We start from the raw sequence: 18280 nt of genomic DNA, 5'->3' as shown, positions 1-18280 counted from the left end.
TGCATTAGTTCTTTCAGCTATTGCAGCCTAGTGGTTAATCATGTACTAGTTTTTATGATTTACAAATACTGCTAAACATAGCTTATTTGCCGATCAGAACCTGTAAATTATCATTTTGTATTCAATTAATCTAAATGGTAGTTCAGGCAGAAGTCATAGATTCAAAAATACCAAGCTTAATAGAGGTATTAATATTCAATAGATTTGAGAGTTAGTGCTCACTTGCCCTTTTTACACTGCGTGAAATCTACCCATTTCAAAACCTCACTCCTTCTTGTTAAACATAAACCAGGTTAAACTTGTTCTAATATAAACTTACTAGGGGACTAAAAAAGGCTGCATTTGTATAATTATTTCCCTGGGAAGTACAAGCTTACAAAAGATTATCAATGTATAACAACAGACAATATTTTTAGATTTAAGTGCAAGGCGCACTTAGTAATTTCCCCCCACATTATTATTATTACTATTAAAAATAATAAAACGAATAGTTATGAAATAAAATGTCATTCTATTGTTTTTCATGGATGGAAGTGAAATTGACAGTAAAAACAAGACGGTAAGCAACAAGGGATTCACTACAGTGTGGCAAATGTCAAACCACTTGAGCTTCAAATATACAGAGAAGCAAAACATATGTCATCTCAACTGATACTGAAACTTATGAAGAAAAATAAACGGACTGTGTTTATGGTTTTTACATTCTTTTTGCAACAACTTATTTCAATGCGTTATCATCGTTCGTCCATACTCCCGATTGGAACGTTCTATCTTGGCGCGTCGCGTCAACCGCACAAACGCAGTCTTTGATTGGTCGACTAGGAGCCGACGTCAAGAGTTCGTCCAACCCTGAGAGACGCGTCGCTCACACAGTGAAGATGTGTTCTGCTCTGCTGGACTACATTCTGCCACGGAAATAAGGTGAGCTGAAACATTTCATTTGGACATATACCTGTCGTTATGTTTGTGAGGAGTGTTTTAGCAATGTAGAATATATTTACGAACATCTAGGGCTTTCATGAATACATTCTTGAAGGCTGTCATTGTGTTTTTGGTCTCGAGTAAACTATGAAAAATAAGCTATTTGTTAATTGACTGACATAACTCATAGAAAGCAGAATTTACACTGTAATACGAGACTACTAATCTCCGGTTGGTCTGCTCTTGAGTTCACTATTGTAGCCTACAGGTAATGCATTTATGATGTTTAAATATAAATGCACTACAAATTCAACAGAAAACAACTAGAATAATGAATCCAGAGACAGCAGTGATTTTATCATTGCAGACAGGAATACACCACATTATCTTGTTTCTAAAATTCAATTAGGTCAAAAGATTTTTAAAAAAAAAAGTAAAATTCCACTTATTTTACATTTCCAGAAAAACAACTGAAAAAAAAGTAAAATTCCACTGGGCTTCTTGTGGTGAAATTATTTTACATATCCAGAAAAACAACTTAAATTTTACGTGGCCTATCATTTTTAGTAAACAGGATAAGTAACAATACTTATCCTGTTTACTAAAAGTGATAGGCTACGTAAATATATTGCATCTCATAAAATATTTGCTAAGAACTTATTCAATTTAAACCTAATTCAATTTGCAATTAAGTGCCTCATTTGATGAGTCAAAAGCCTTTTGGACAGTAACAGGATTCAGGATATGGCATTATAGCATCATATTCTGCAGATCAATTATAATGTTAAATCCATTACTCATGTGCTGTTGATACACTGGTTTTGTTTTGTGTAATTCTACCAAACAGTTATTCATTATTTCTGTCTTGATTTCAACTCTCATTAGAGAATATGTATTCCTATTCACCCTTTTTTAAGCTCCTCAGCCATGTAAAGTATTAACATCTAATTGATATGTTATTGCTCGCTGGTTGTTTGTATAATGTTATGTATAGTCTAACTTTGTCATTTATTTGAAGCTTGTTTTGATCAAGGTGTAACCCAGAGTAAATAGTGTCTCAGTGAGCCGTTTTCAAATATTTGCACAGCTAACTTGACACACTGGTGTCTTAAGTTTTATAGATGGTCATATGATCATGTAAGGAAACAAGTTTTTTTTTTTTTTTTTACAGATAGATCCAGGAATGTGCTTGTTTTTCTGTGCATATCAGAGCCATCTAATTTAATTAATAGTACATATTAGAGCCATTTTCTGACATGACTCTTAAGTGGGATCAGCATTATGCAATTTATGCTCAATGGAAAACTTAATAATTTTCTGTAAATTGTGCTTGATCTAAAAGTCTGCCCCTTCTCATGGTCAACTGACAGTGCCGTCACATGTTTTGTCTAATCTCAGCATTCTCCAAACTGGCCCACACTCGGCTTCATTGTGCACTTATTTAGAACTCACATTTCATTTCAAATTACAGCAAATCCAGCATACAAATTAAGTTACATTTTTCCTTTCCATTAAATAATGACTTAATATTACCCTAATTATTTTCTTTTGAAGCCACTTGACCTGAAAGAGACTAATGGAGCATCTCAGAGGTTTTGATGTGCTCATTACAGGTGCCGTAATTGCGCATAATGAAATGAAGGTGAATCAGGAGCAACAATAGATAGCCTTCTGAGCCTTTGCACAAGAGTCTCAAATAGTGAGAAGAACAACGGCCATCATGATAGACCTCAGCCACCTGAGCGAGGAGGAGCAGGAGAAGATCATGACCGTTTTAAAGAGGGATGCTGAGTTGAAGAAAGCCGAGGAGGAACGAATAAAGTAAGACTGCTCAGACACAAACCTTTATTAGGGTAAATGACCCTCCTCTATTATTGCAAATGTGTAGTTGATATGAAAATATCAAGCAGTGACAGCAGTGTGATATACTATATGATATGAAACCATTGAAATGTTTCCATCGTGTTTAAATATTATAAATGACATTTTATGACCTCACATAAACAGATTACACTGAATATTTTTACTCAGAAAAATACATTTTAAATGAACTGCAAAATGCTACAAGGTAAATAGAATGATGAAAAATAGATGGTGACCAGTTATGTCACCTGAAATACACTTTCCATTATACATTATATATATATATATATATATACACACACAACCATTCAAAAGCTTGGGGTCAGTAAATAAAAATTGTATTCAGCAAGGATGAATTAAATTGATCAAAAGTGAGAGTAAATACATTTATAATGTTACAAAAAGAATGAAATCAAATAAATGCTGCTCCTTTGAACTTTCTATTATCAAATAATTGAAAAACAATTATCAGTTTACAAAAAAAAGATTAATTAGCACAACTGTTTTCAACATTGATAATAAGAAGTTAATACATGTCAATGAAAATTTCTTTCTTAAAGTTTTGTAAAATGTAATAAATGTTTCTTGAGCATTTAATCAGCATATTAGAGTGATTTGATACATTAATTACAATGGAAAACATTGAGTTATTTATAAATTGTATTAAATTGTAGTTAAAATTTCACTATATTACTGTTTTTATTGTACATTTGACCAAATAAATGCAGCAAAAATGCATGTAAAACATTTGTATCACTTGTAAACTACCCAAAGGCACATAATTGTCATTTTACACTTATTCAATTAAATACATCAAAATCCAACATGAAAAAAACAAACAAGGCATTGATCCACAGACAAACAGTGAGGTGTTTACCCACATGAACGCCGCTGCACTAGCAAATTATTTGTTCTCATGTTTAACGCTTTGAATGGAGACGGGAAGTCTACATGAAAGAAAGAATGCAGAATCTGGCCATGTCTGGGTGATTTCCTTGTGTTCAGCCTCAACCTTACTCAACCTTGTATAAAAGGATTAAGTCTACCCTTGTGGAATAATTGTCTTGGCCTTTTCACATGACCAACATAGTTTCCACTCCTTCAAAAGTGAAGATGTGTTCCAATGGTTGTTTCCAAACACATGATTTTAATCAAACCATTTTGAATCACTCCAAATGCTCACAATGTCTCTATTAAGGTTGTTTTGTAATGGTTGTTTTGTCATTTGTACCATTTAACAGTAACCAGCTCTCAAAACAAGTCACAGTATAATTATTAGTCTTAACATCTTGGGTTGTTTTTCTTAAAAAAAAGAAATTTCAATAAAACTCTTCATCAGTAGTGTTATATTAATTTAACAGGGTACAGCTACTTGGATACTTTGATAGTACCTAAGAAGCAACCATTATGAAAGATTTGGCATTTGCAAAGCAAACAGAGTCAGTATTGAAGACAGTTTACCGAATAAACCAATGAAGGAAGAGTTTGCCCAGACTCTTTGGTCATATGGAATGTTATTGGTTTAGTAGACTCTAATACAGGAGAGCTGTGTAACATAATAAAGTAATAAAGTGCAATGAGATACCAACATTTGGAAAGCCCAGTTTATGATCCTAGTACTCAAAGGACTGCCTGACACATTTGTACATAAAAATAATTTAACATTTTGAGAGCAAACAACAGAAAATGTGATTATTGCAGTGCTTTCTTCCCTTGATTGCTGGAGTAAACTAATTTGCGCACTATGGAATGTACGGTATTTGTCCAAAAGACATGTTGAGGTGAGACTATGTTAGATGCATGTTGCTGAGAACTGCACTCGTTTCTTTTTTTTTCTTACGAAAATTGAAGGTTTCGCTCATTTGATTCCAGACAGCTGCCGAAAGCCGTCCCAGAGGAAGACAGACGCAAGTATTTGTCAGGAGAATGGTTCTACGAGGTGAAGTCACAGAGACACCAGGACAGGATTCATGGCTCTGACATCATATTGGCATCAATGAATCAAAAAAAATCATCAGTTGTTGGTGAGACCAAAACACCTACAGTTCACACATGCAACTCTTTCAGAAACCTTGACGTAATGCTTTGTTAGTGAGCCTATAAACAGCACTAAATATCAGTAAACATCCCACTATCCTTTTATATAGAGTTTTTAACCAAGCCATGGGGCGGCAGATCAAGAAGCATCAGCAGAAAGGATAGTGATGGCATCATGACGTCACCCAAAAAAACACAAAGTACTGAGTCCTCAATGCAGCTAAAGGAAAGGTAATGGTACATGTTCATGTACAAAAGCAAAGTAGTTGACAGTACCTGATCAACTGTTTAGTGCTGCTGGCATAATCCTACACTGCGTGATCCATTTCTTATAGTAGTAGCTTGATATTCATTAATTTATCCAGAAGAACTGGGTAATAACTGTTCACACTTGCCAGAACTCTTTGGTTTGCACTGTGTGTGCAACCTCCACCCCTCCCAGGTGCTTGTGTGCTTTACAGGTGTGGATACCTCATGATTTCAATATCTTTATGACTCGACAAGGGTCAACAGAGGAGTTTGCTCGCTGTACTTTTAATGCTCTTAATTGATCCTGGTCATTACAGGATCTCTTGAAGAACTTGAGTCCAAATCATCTGGATATCTTATACATGCAAGCACGCATAACAATAAATGAACAGGTTACTATTTGTTTTGAAATCAGGGAAAATGGTGACACATTAGAGCTCCAGCAAGAAAACCTAAACATAGGCATGAGATCACCATCCAAGGTATGTAAGTGCTCACAGAAATATACAAACATATTAGTGTCAGCTTCATTCACCATTACTGTATATCCTTGGGAGAAACACTTAAAGGGATCATATCATAATGGAATTAAAATTTCAAAACATCCTCTCCAGTCCAAATGGACCATTTATTAAAAATTATGTGGGAAAATGGCTCCTACACTCTTCAAAATAAAGAAGAATCAGAAGAACTATTTTGGATTCTCCAAAGAACCCTTCATTGAACAGTTCTGAGCATTTTTCTTGGTGTGACAAACATTTTAATATTCTAAAGAACGTTTTTCCACTATAAAAACCCCTTTGTATGGTGGAAAATGTCCATGGATGTTGAATGTTTTTCATGGAACCATCAATGCTAATAAAGAACCTTTATTATTTAAAAGTGTACTGAACTTCCATTACTTACAACAAAATGCATTAACATGTGGGTGCCCACTACATTTAGACGAAAACACCGATTTATAATCAGAAACTTGGCCTGCCAGGTCAATATGAGGTACCAAGGAGGAAATATTATAGATTTATGATCATCATAATATAACACAGGCTGGGCAAAGAGGCTGTTACTGAAGGATTGAACAGAGCAAACTACAGTATACTAGACTCTAAAGCAGACCTGCAGCTTGTGAGTAAACACAGCTGTTTCTCATGTCATATCCAACAGGAGTGTTAAGCATACATAAAAAAACGGTGTATTGAAAAAAATTCTACGTATCGGAGAGAGGGTGGAAAATGATCATACATTTTATGAGGAAACTAGTTTTGGCACTTTCAGTAACAGTATAAAGAATTATAAACAAATTATTTCACAAAAATGTATGATATGATCCCTTTTAAGTCCACGTCAATCTAGTGTGTGAATTGTGGGTGAAAGTTAATGTTATATCACAAATAAATCAATATGACATCAATAATCAATGCATTTCTTCATTGCTTCTTTTAACAAACTTTGCCTCTTTACCTGGTTCCAGCCAAGACACAACCCATTCAACAGTGTTCCAATAGAGCTTGATTTTGAGGAGACTGATATCCCCTTTACCACAGGACCTGGACTCAGGAAATCATTAGACAGGGGCTCTGATTCACAAGGTTGATGTGACAACATTGTACAATGTTCATTAATACTCAGAAGTTTTAAGAAACTTGTAATGTTTTGTGTTCTCCCTTGCTTACAAGTCTCACATTTGCAGTAAAACATCAGGAAGCAAGTAACAGTGAAGATAAAAGAGAAGTCTCTGAGACCATACAAAACAGACCTCCTGGTCAAAAGCCTGTGCCAAAGAAGAGAACCAAAATCAACAAACCCCAGGGCTCTATCTCAGACAGCACCAGCTCTGTGTCCACCCAGAGCATGTCCAGCCAGAGTGTGTCCACCACAGCAGGCTCAGGTATCAGGTCTCCACCACCAAGAAGCATCCGCAAACACAGCTCAAATGAGCCAACTCTCAAGAGCCAACTGCGCCAACCAGTTGTATCTCTAAGCCATGTTTGCAAAAACACCAGCCAAGGAAAGGATCCTGAAGAATCTAGACTTTCTCTGGGAAATACAGAGGAATCAAGTAGCAAAACTGAAAACAAGGAGGCATTTAGCTCCCCTTCACCAATGAAGTTGCCAAAGTCACGTTTACCAGTGAGAGCGTCATCGCAACTGATAAACCCTCCTCGGGGCTTACAAGAGAAGCCAAAGATACAACCACGTCTAAGTCTGAACTCTATCACGAGAGCAGACGATGGAAAGAAAGTAGAAGAACCTCTAAAACAAAGAAGAGAAACAAATAGTTGCCTTCCTCAGTCACCAAGTATGGAATTGGAGGGGCAAAACATTTCTGGTGAAATATATCTTCCTCGTGAGAATGTAATGTTTGCATTGACTGACAACTCTAAAAAGCCACTGGATGAGATCATTGCCCCTCAACCTACACTGCACAAATCTGAGATTGTGGAAAATCATGTGGCTCAGTTTCCAAAATTGGAAGCGATAAGAACTGAAGAAAATATGAAGAAAACTGCTGTTGGTATGATCCATATTTTTTTAAAGGAGTAGTTTGCCAGAATTTTTTAATTGTGTCATTTACCCATCCTCTTTTCAAACTGTATGACTTACTTTCTTCTGCAGAACACAAATTAGATAAATGAATGACAATCTTGTTGAATTTTGGGTGAATTCAAAAACAGTATAATGGCAGTACACTGTGACTCACTTTAATGCTTAATAAATCACCCAAGTATGTCAGCTAAATATACATGTGTCTCACCAAACATTTTCCAAGTGTGCCGATCAGTTCTGGTGAAAAACAACCTGATATTCAAGTAATTGTACATTCATCCAGCTTTTCACACTCCAGTCCAGTAGTTGGTGGAAATGTTCACCTGCTTCTGCCGCTTCAACATACCCCAGTGTTCAAGATACTACCACCTAAATGGAATATTCACCCAACTAGATATTAATCAACTTTTCACCTGTGTGTATCCACTGTTGTGTTCTGCAGAAGAAATAAAGACATACAGATTTGAAATGACACAAAAGTTAGTAAATTACATCATTTTCATATTTGGGTGAAATAATCTTAAATTTAGAATAAATTAAATTATATATATATTTTTATTAAATTATTGCTTACAATAGTTACTTGAAATTTAAAATGCCTAGATTCTGCTTTGGTCGTTCAATGCTATGCTGTTTGTCTTACAGGTCAACAATTTCCCAGATCCCTCAACATAACAGATACATTCAATAAGACAGATGCCTCTTCTGACTGTGAGACTAGCAGCAACCCCCTTGTCTTCAACATAAAACAAAAGACTAATAACTCAAAACAGGAAAATGCCAAACTAGAGGTCATGACAGATGAACACATTCCGACACCTACTGATGAACATGGAGATTCCATTGCCAAAGTTCTTGAGTGGTTTAGCAGAAGCTCAGACAGCAGTGATAGGCTTGATATAGAGAGCAATGCCCATGAGGACATGGAGGAGGACACCAAGATCGATGACATAGACTTTGAAGATGAGGTTGATCAGAGATCCAAACCAAGGGATAATGTGTACTTAATCATACCATGCCAGAGTGAAGAGATTCCATTAGAAGTCGATACGACATTTCTACAACAGACTGATTGGGGAAAGGAACAGAGTGTTGATGAGCCTACCCAAAACATTCCAAAAGAACGAAGATCTGAATCTGTCTCTCATATAGAACCTCTCATCAGGAATCTCTCTATTGACTCTGCTCTTACTGCAAACAATGTTCCTCCAAAGATCCCAGAGGTGAATATTTCTGTAGGTGGGAAATTAAGTCAAAATGAGAACAAAACAGAAGCTTTTATCAAGAGAGAGGTAGTGACCAAAGTTAAACTTGAAAACACTGACATCAAGCATACTCGGCATCTGCCAAAAGAAAGACCAAGTGCTGAAGAGAACCAGCGACCAAAAATTGCCAATTTGAAATCATTCTGGGAGAAAGAAAACATTGGTCCAAAGATTTTGATCAGCAAATCTAGTGCTCCTGGTATAACTGAACAATTAATCCCTAGTGATGTTAGCAGAAAGCCGACTGAATGTGTACAGGACCAACAGAGAAGTGAACAGAGCTTGAAAGCAACATCTCCAGGACATCAGAAAAAAGAGACAGTTGAGGAAGATTTAGACCTTGAGCATATGGAGAGTGCTAACACCATCTATAAACCACAAGTACCCATTGTTACAGATGATTCAAATCCGCCATTGATATATGCTAATCAGAAGAATGACCAAATACTTGCAAGCTCTCTCTTAGACAAAGTAGGTTCTCTTCCACGTTTAAAATCATCTTCTCCATCACTTGACAGTGGATCCTTGCTATTGGGTCAAAATAGTGATAGCATGGGAGGCACAGTTAGCACACACAGTAGTGATGCAGATCACACCTCTCCAAAAGAATTAGAGGCAAAATCAAGAACTACACCAAGAACCAATCAAGTGCCTTTTGTTAAGCAGAATTCCCAGCAAGAGAACATGGCAGAGAGGATCAAGCAACTAAAGTCCTTCTGGGAGAAAGAATCTAAAACATCTGCAGCTCAAATCAGATCGACTACTACTGCTCGACTGAACCAAAGATTTACAAAGTCTGAGTTTGATCTCAGTACAATAGGTACAGAGTATGATGATGATGATGATGAGGACAGTTCTTCAGCCAGAGATAGACTGTCTCCTAATTTCCCTGTGCAACGGAAGGAAAAGCCAGTTGTGATGGATGGTATGAGCACTTTACAGTTTAAGAACCTTCGTGACTTCTGGGGAGGACCACCTACAAAATCTGGACGAAGGTCACCGGTCCTTGAAAGTGGAATTCAGAGATCCTTAAGTCCACAAAGTCCAAAAGAGAGAGCCAATGTCAAAGACTTTGTTAATGACAGCCAGAATGGTAAAACATCCTCACCAGCCAAAACTAGAGCATTCCAGTCTCCCTCAAAGAAGAGGATTATGTCAAGACAAGAATCAAAAAACGATCAGTCAGATGGGGGCGAAGCAATATCCCATGGAGTGTCTCATTCTCTTCAGGCACAGAAAGGCTCACAGAACAACTCAAAAGCCACAATGGTACCTAAACCTCAGGCTGGTCAAGAGTCAAGACCTCAGCAGTGTAGAAGAAGCAACAAAGGCAGTCTAAATGGAAAAGCAAGTGCCATGCGACGTGCCACCAGCATGTTTTCAGTGAACTCTGCGTTTGAGGAGCAAAGCCAGGACTTACATCTTCAGTCCAAGAAGTCTCAGGGACCCAATATGCAACAGGTTAAGAAGACACCAGAAGCTAGCATTACACAGACCAGGAAAACACAAGAAGCTAGCTATACCATGCCAAAAACATCCCCAGAAATCTCTTGGAGAGACAGAGACAAAAATACTCAGAGAAGACCATCACGTACCTCAGAGGATTCAGACTCTCAACCTCTTGCTAGATCTTTCATCCCACGGGACTACCAACATTACCTTGGAATTACAGAAGACAGAAGTATATACACTCCACCTCCAGTTACAGAGCAGGTTGATAATTTTATCTGCACTTCATTTACATCATCTCCAGAGACAAACTGTAGCTGTAAGTGTTCCCCAGTAAAAACCAGTACTCCAGTACAGGGTTCCCCCGACCTCCAAACCAGGAAAGGGAGCCTGGGACTCCACTCAACCACACAAACTGATGGAAATGCCACTAAGGGGAATTCAAACCGTAAGTTTGAAGCTTTTTCTCTTATCATACTGTACAGGTTTCTCAAACGTTTTTAACCAAAGACCCCTTTCATCAATACTTGGAATCCAATGTAAAATAAAAGTGTATGTCAAATGCATGCCATGAATGTATATAATAATACACATTTTACATTTACATTCACACATTTGGCAGACATTTTTATCCAAAAGTTACTTGCGTTGCATTTAAGCTATGCATTCCTTGGATATTGAACATGACCTTGGTGTTGCTATGGCCATGCTCTATTGTTTAAGCAACAGGAACAAAAGTTGTATCAACTGCTAGGTGTAAATTGTAAGCTTAGAAAATTAATAATAAATGTTATACTTAGGATTATTGATTTAGAAAAAGTTCCTAACCATAAGCAAGAAACATGTATGTGCATTCATAAAAGATTAACTAACATGAATTAATGTAGTTAAGTGTATTTACATCAGTGTTGTATAATAGGTTTCCACAGCTTTCCTTTCAAGTGTTAAATCAAACAGATATAAGTGCTCACATTACACAATGGCACAAGAACAGGAAACACAAGTTCTCTCATGAACACATTCTTCTTGCTTGTTGTATTAATTCTTTATACCTTTATTGGATCAAACTGCCACTGTTAAATCTTGCAGGTGAAAATGAGAGTCCCGTTCTGAAAGCTTTGAGACAAGCTTCATCTAGACCTGTGTACCATAAGAGCATGGAAGACATTAGCCTTCTTCCTAGTGAGCATCAATTCTCTATTATGTCAAACACTTTAAACTGTAACAGAAAATAATTTATATATTTTTTGTCATTAGTTTTTCAACAAAAAATACCATATCCATATTTAGCTGTCTTTTTCATAGTATACTTCTAGTTTTACTCTTCCAGAGTAAAACACTAAATTGTTTGGCTTTAAATGGAGAGTTCACATGACAACAGAATCTGTTCTACTTTGTCATTGTGATCTCTTCTCTAAGGACAAGACCAAAAATTTAAACAAACAAATGACTACATGCAGGACAACTATGATGGCAAGTCTCAAACTTAACTTCTCATATGTTTTATATTCAGTTTTAATTATAATTATTGTGAAACACTAATCTTGTTGGCATCATATTTGCACATTTATTTGATTTCTTCTGCCATCTTGTTTCAGTCTCAGTTGCCCAGACTTCCTTTGCGACCTCAGACCCAGAGCACCTGAAGCAACTCAGCAAATCAGTGCCCTCATTTCTACAAAAAGAAGTTGGTTCATTTGTCATTTTTATCGAAGATAAAAGGCCAGGTCAAAATGCTCAAAATGTCTGCCGCTGTCCTGTCTTTTTAGAGTGATGGAGGAGAGAGTGACTCGGAGAGCAGTTCCCGCAGTGGCGTCCCACAGTGGAATAACAGACAATTTACTAACCTCAGCAACTACTCAGGCTCCACCTCTGTATGTTCATATACTGTATATTATATACTAAATTATTTACCAAGTTCTTTACCAAGCATATACTGTCAGATAATATACAGTAGTATATATATTCCATATACATAGGCAAATGTACCCAGCAAATTATCCCATTTGCCTCAGATATAAATCATGAAGCACCATTCACAGCCAAGTTTACATCCGTAATCGGACAGAATCCAAATGAAACAGGATATTCAATGAGAACAAAAGTAATGTTGGGCTTTATTTTATCCTGATTATGAATATAAACAATTTTGCTTATGCACAGTGATGAATTGATCACAGTAAAACCAGAACATTTACTTTCAAATCAAATAGGGTTCAATTTAATTTGACGTTAAGCACATTGATGTACTGGGAATGATTAAATATTGTATTTCCATTACCTTCAGGTTAGCGGCAGTGTTGCAAGCGTGTACAGTAGTGACTATAGCAGCGTTGACGTTCAAGGGAGCATCCAGTTTTCACTAAACTATGTGCACAAGTTGCGGGAGTTCCATATCTTTGTTGTTCAGTGCCAGAATCTGGCAGCAGTGGACAAGAAGAGGAATCGATCTGACCCGTAAGACTGCGATCTCAATACCACCCACCCCTTTCTCCTCTAAATAGATATTTTCTCCATAGAGAACTTGTGCTTTGTTTTCTAGGTATGTTAAGAGTTACCTCATACCTGATTCTGCCAATTTGGGAAAAAGAAAAACCGCTGTGAAGAAGAAAACACTGAATCCTACATACAATGAGATTCTTAGGGTAAGGAAATCACTGGCAGAATAAGTCAGGGCCAGTGTTCACATTTTTATTGGAGCAAGCAATCATGTGTTGTACACATTCAATAACGTCAAATAAATGGTTTGATAAATATGCACATCACATTTCACACCGTTGATTTTTCATAATTGTTTTGCTGTTGATTTTGAGCTGAAATGTCTATAATAGGCTGTTTAACAGCAGGTTCAATTGTGACAACTTGCCCCATATAGTGTGACAGCATGCCTCATTATTGGGTGTGTTCAATTTACTGTACTCATTCCTGTGCGAACGGTGGAATTTTAGGCTTTACGACTTTAATATATGTGTCTATACAAAAATGTACTTGAAAAATAACCCTAACATGAGAGATATTCACTGGATTAATAAGTGACAACTAGCCCCAGTGTCCTCTATATGCATCATACCAAATAATCTCCATTAATTTAATTATTTGATGCATACAGTACAGAGTCCGAATGGAGTACCTGATGTCCCAGGTTCTCAACCTTTCAGCATGGCACAATGACACATTTGGTCGTAACAGCTTTCTGGGTGAGATAGAGCTTGACCTCTCCTTGTGGGATTTTAACGACACAGAGATGAAGCTTTTGCCTCTTAAACCAAGGGTACGGTATGAATGTGTCCATCATTTCTCTTAGGTGAAACTTGTGATACAATTTTAAAAGTTAAAATATTTAATACATGAAAATACAAATCTGTCTTGATTTCAGAATCTCTTCTCACAGACCACAAACAGCCTCCAGCCATTTGACTTAAGAGGACAGATGAGACTGGCCATACGTTTCCTGCCTCAGATCTCCCACTGTAAGGCTCCACCATTACAATCTTTTACTAATTACAATTCTGTCAGGACCACTATCGTCAAATATGATTGACAATTAGCATACAGTTTGGATTGGCGGTATGGTGCCGGTCTGGGCGAGAACTCCCTGCGCATTCCTGCAGCCTAGCATGAATAAGAGCAGGGAGAGCAGCAATAACCCCCCTTAGGGTAAACAGAACAGAACCAACATGAATGTATTGCAGATATCATTAATTCAAGATTTTAAAGTACAACATAATTCGAGAATTTATTCTGATTCGAGGGGAATCAGAATGCCAAATCCTGACTGATGAGAGGAGGAGCTGGGGATGGAGGAGGGTAATTCGCTCCTGAGAAATGCGATAGCTGCTGATAATAGTGAAGGAGCTTATATACACTCACCTAAAGGATTATTAGGAACACCTGTTCAATTTCTCATTAATGCAATTATCTGAGTGGTCTGAGTATTTCACAATCTGCTCAGTTACTGGGATTTTCACGCACAACCATTTCTAGGGTTTACAAAGAATGGTGTGAAAAGGGAAAAACATCCAGTATGCGGCAGTCCTGTGGGCGAAAATGCCTTGTTGATGCTAGAGGTCAGAGGAGAATGGGCCGACTGATTCAAGCTGATAGAAGAGCAACTTTGACTGAAATAACCACTCGTTACAACCGAGGAATGCAGCAAAGCATTTGTGAAGCCACAACACGCACAACCTTGAGGCGGATGGGCTACAACAGCAGAAGACCCCACCGGGTACTACTCATCTCCACTACAAATAGGAAAAAGAGGCTACAATTTGCACGAGCTCACCAAAATTGGACAGTTGAAGACTGGAAAAATGTTGCCTGGTCTGATGAGTCTCGATTTCTGTTGAGACATTCAGATGGTAGAGTCAGAATTTGGCGTAAACAGAATGAGAACATGGATCCATCATGCCTTGTTACCACTGTGCAGGCTGGTGGTGGTGGTGTAATGGTGTGGGGGATGTTTTCTTGGCACACTTTAGGCCCCTTAGTGCCAATTGGGCATCGTTTAAATGCCACGGCCTACCTGAGTATTGTTTCTGACCATGTCCATCCCTTTATGACCACCATGTACCCATCCTCTGATGGCTACTTCCAGCAGGATAATGCACCATGTCACAAAGCTCGAATCATTTCAAATTGGTTTTTTGAACATGACAATGAGTTCACTGTATTAAATGGCCCCCACAGTCACCAGATCTCAACCCAATAGAGCATCTTTTTGCCCTGGATGTGCATCCCACAAATCTCCATCAACTGCAAGATGCTATCCTATCAATATGGGCCAACATTTCTAAAGAATGCTTTCAGCACCTTGTTGAATCAATGCCACGTAGAATTAAGGCAGTTCTGAAGGCGAAAGGGGGTCAAACACAGTATTAGTATGGTGTTCCTAATAATCCTTTAGGTGAGTGTATGTATACAGCGATAGGCGTCGTATTCATATAGGTAGACGTGGATCAGCCGATGCGAGCCTTACTAACGTGACCTGCCAGAACTGACTCTACACTTGATTATAATTCACATACATGCAGCTTATATACCGAAGACTGCACATTATGTCAAAAATAAAGTAAAATGTCACAGATTTATCAATTGATCTGTGTGAGTGTTTATTTTTTCAATCCAGCAAAGAACATTCCTGGCTCTGGTGAAGTGCATATCTGGGTCAAAGACTGCAAGAATCTCCCACTTATCAGAAGTCCAACTATTGACCCATATGTGAAATGGTATTATAATATGATTGCTTTGTATTATTGTGATGTGAAAACATCTTCAAGGTCCCACTAAGTAATTGTTGAATTCTCTGCACAGCTTTGTACTCCCCGACACCAGCAAAAAGAGCCGTCAGAAGACCCGGGTGCTGAAGAGAACAGCCAACCCCATATTTAATCACACTATGGTGTATGATGGCTTCAAGGCAGAGGACCTAAAAGAGGCTTGTGTGGAGCTTACTGTTTGGGACCGGGACCGTCTAGCCAATCACTCGCTTGGAGGCCTGAGACTCGGCATGGGCACAGGTGCAGTGTTGGGATCTTTATGTGTTCTGAGATCTACAAACATAAACGCATAAAATACATATTAACACAAATATATATGCATTTAATAGTCAATCTCGTTTTACAGGCAGGAGTTATGGAGTACTGGTGGACTGGATGGACTCTACAGCAGAGGAGGTCACTTTATGGAGGAGAATGATGGAATCTCCCAATGAATGGGTGGAAGGCTTGTTACCACTGAGGATGGTAACAGCAGCCAAAAACACATGGAAATGAGATTACAGTGACTATTATCAAAGTCCACATACAATATCTTGCATTTGTTATAATTTATATTAAAAGAGATAAGGTTTCTGTCACATTAAGAAAGACATTCTGGTCCCCATTACACCTGGGATTAACATAAGTTTCTTATCCAGATAGTATTGTGTTATTCTTGAGCTGGATTTCATTTACATCTTCACTTCAATGCGTGTCCAGTATGACTGAATAGAGACCCAAATTAACTTACCCACACAAAATGTAAAATGGGACTTACATATGTCCAGAGGTGGATGTTGGGGTAATTTTTCTAATATTATATTTTTTATTATATTTTTTAAGAAGTTGTTGAATTATGTAGTTAATGATAATTCCTGAAAAGATATAGACATATATTTTAAAAAAAGAAGCTAAAATTCAAAGCAATGGCAAAAAAAAAAAACCACCAAAAAATTGTTTAACCAGGAAAGGAGGAAGATGCAAAATGTGTGTATTGCAATGTTGTGTCCCATAATTGGGATTGAATTTGTTGCCAAGGATGTGCAAAATGTGCTGATGGTGACTGCCTTATTTGTAAAATACACCTGTACTAACATCATAGATATACTGTACTACAAGTAAAATAATGCTGGATACACCTGATAAAAATACCTTATAAAATAGCAGAAATATTATGAAAAGTGTAATAAATAAACAGAAAACTGTTTACAATGCAGAAGTTATTTTTTCTTGATATATCAAAGGTATTTGTATATGGTGACAAATGGTGCCCTATGACTATGCAATTATATATGTAAATCACTTGCACGGAATATCTGGATGACCCACAACTACATCTGACTAGCTAAGAAAGTGAGACTCACTACAAGCATGCAATATGAAAATCTGTTGCCTTTGTTCATGGCTCAATTCCGGACACAATTGCTTTTAAGCTAATCGACTGAACCATAAATCCACATTCATGACAGTATGTTGACTAATGTATGTTGAGTAATGTTGACTGGCTAATGGCACCACATGAACATTTATTTAGTCAGAATAAATGGCTGTTTAAAAGGCTACCATGACCCCTTGAGCCTAAGCAATTTAGTCGGGAACAATATGAAACTTCTGATCCATAGCACCACCTAGTGAGGAGAGCGCGGTTTATCACATGCATACTTATAATGGCACATTATTTATTAGTACATGCACATTATAAGTACATAAACCACAACATAGTATTCTCAATCAAACGGCTAGTTTAAAACATATCAAACCAATTAAACATCATAGAGGGAGTACTGAATTGGACTTGTATTACATGACAATATAATTCTGACAATGCATGCAGATACAATACACCATTATTGAAATCTGGTGCAAAGAGACTCAGAAAAGAGGAGGTGAGACAGGGTTATGTTCACAGAACAAAGGCTCTGGTGAGACTGAAGAGAGGAGCAGAGCCGTCTATCACTCTTTCCTGTCTCAAAGGACTAGATAAACTGCATCAAGCTCCCCACAGTCTTTCAGAAAGTGCCAACAACAACATGTACCCGTGGGAGAGAAAGTTATTTTGTGCTGAAATTCACAGATTGCATCAAAAGATATGCAAAAGTGTGACATCTGAATGTTTGCCCTCTTGACCCACATTCGTTGAACTTGATATCAAGATATTGAAAGTCAATTAAGCAGTTAATTTAATATTTGGAGGCCTGTAATAATACGATAAGAGAGACGTTGGCTGTCTGACATCTTTTAAAGGGAGTTTCTTTCTTCTGTTGGACTAAAAAAAATGTATTTAAAGAAAGTTGGTTACCAAACAGTTGAGGGTAGCCATTGACTTCCATAGTGAAAAACAAAACAAAACAAAAGCTATGGGTCAATGGGATCCATCAACTGTTCGGTTACCAACATTCTTCGAAATATCTTCTTTTGTGTACAACACTCATACAGGTTTGGAACAACATGAGGGTGAGTAAATGATAACAGATTTTTCATTTTTGGGTGAACTATCCCTTTAAGAAAGAAAGGGGTGTGAATGGGGTTAGTTTGGTACAGTGTATTTTTGTAAGATTTACACACAAAAAAAATCATATTAAAATATTACAAATTAGTATATAGTAATCATAATTACAGTAATAAAGTATAGCCTACTTACATAAATATTGTTCATATTATATAAGACAAATGTGCTGTTTGTTAAAGAAACAT

General features: G+C 37.3%; 1 protein-coding gene across 3 annotated transcripts; it reads left to right on the top strand.

Annotated features, from left to right (window-relative positions):
• Positions 1–99: 99 nt before the first annotated feature.
• Positions 100–16798, top strand: sytl2b (synaptotagmin-like 2b). 3 transcript variants are annotated; one of them, XM_082179045.1, is made up of 19 exons: positions 100–921; positions 2535–2742; positions 4636–4808; positions 4932–5052; positions 5486–5552; positions 6542–6659; positions 6761–7585; positions 8263–10779; positions 11421–11513; positions 11751–11804; positions 11930–12018; positions 12101–12205; positions 12619–12788; positions 12874–12976; positions 13441–13602; positions 13708–13801; positions 15457–15556; positions 15642–15847; positions 15954–16798. In XM_082179045.1, the coding sequence occupies exons 2-19, from the start codon at positions 2642–2644 to the stop codon at positions 16100–16102; spliced, it is 5247 nt and encodes a 1748-aa protein (XP_082035171.1). In that variant the 5' UTR covers positions 100–921; positions 2535–2641; the 3' UTR covers positions 16103–16798. The 3 variants fall into 3 exon arrangements, with proteins under 3 accessions (XP_082035171.1, XP_082035170.1, XP_082035172.1); XM_082179044.1 differs by lacking the exon at positions 100–921 and having other exon boundaries at positions 1513–2742; XM_082179046.1 differs by lacking the exon at positions 100–921 and having other exon boundaries at positions 1515–2742; positions 4657–4808.
• Positions 16799–18280: the final 1482 nt, after the last annotated feature.

Source organism: Leuciscus leuciscus (assembly GCF_965113295.1).
Source record: "Leuciscus leuciscus genome assembly, chromosome: 9".
In the NCBI taxonomy this organism is placed as follows: Eukaryota; Metazoa; Chordata; class Actinopteri; order Cypriniformes; family Leuciscidae; genus Leuciscus; species Leuciscus leuciscus.
Note: the sequence above shows the minus strand (reverse complement) of the source record. Positions and strands in the feature narration are given on the sequence as shown.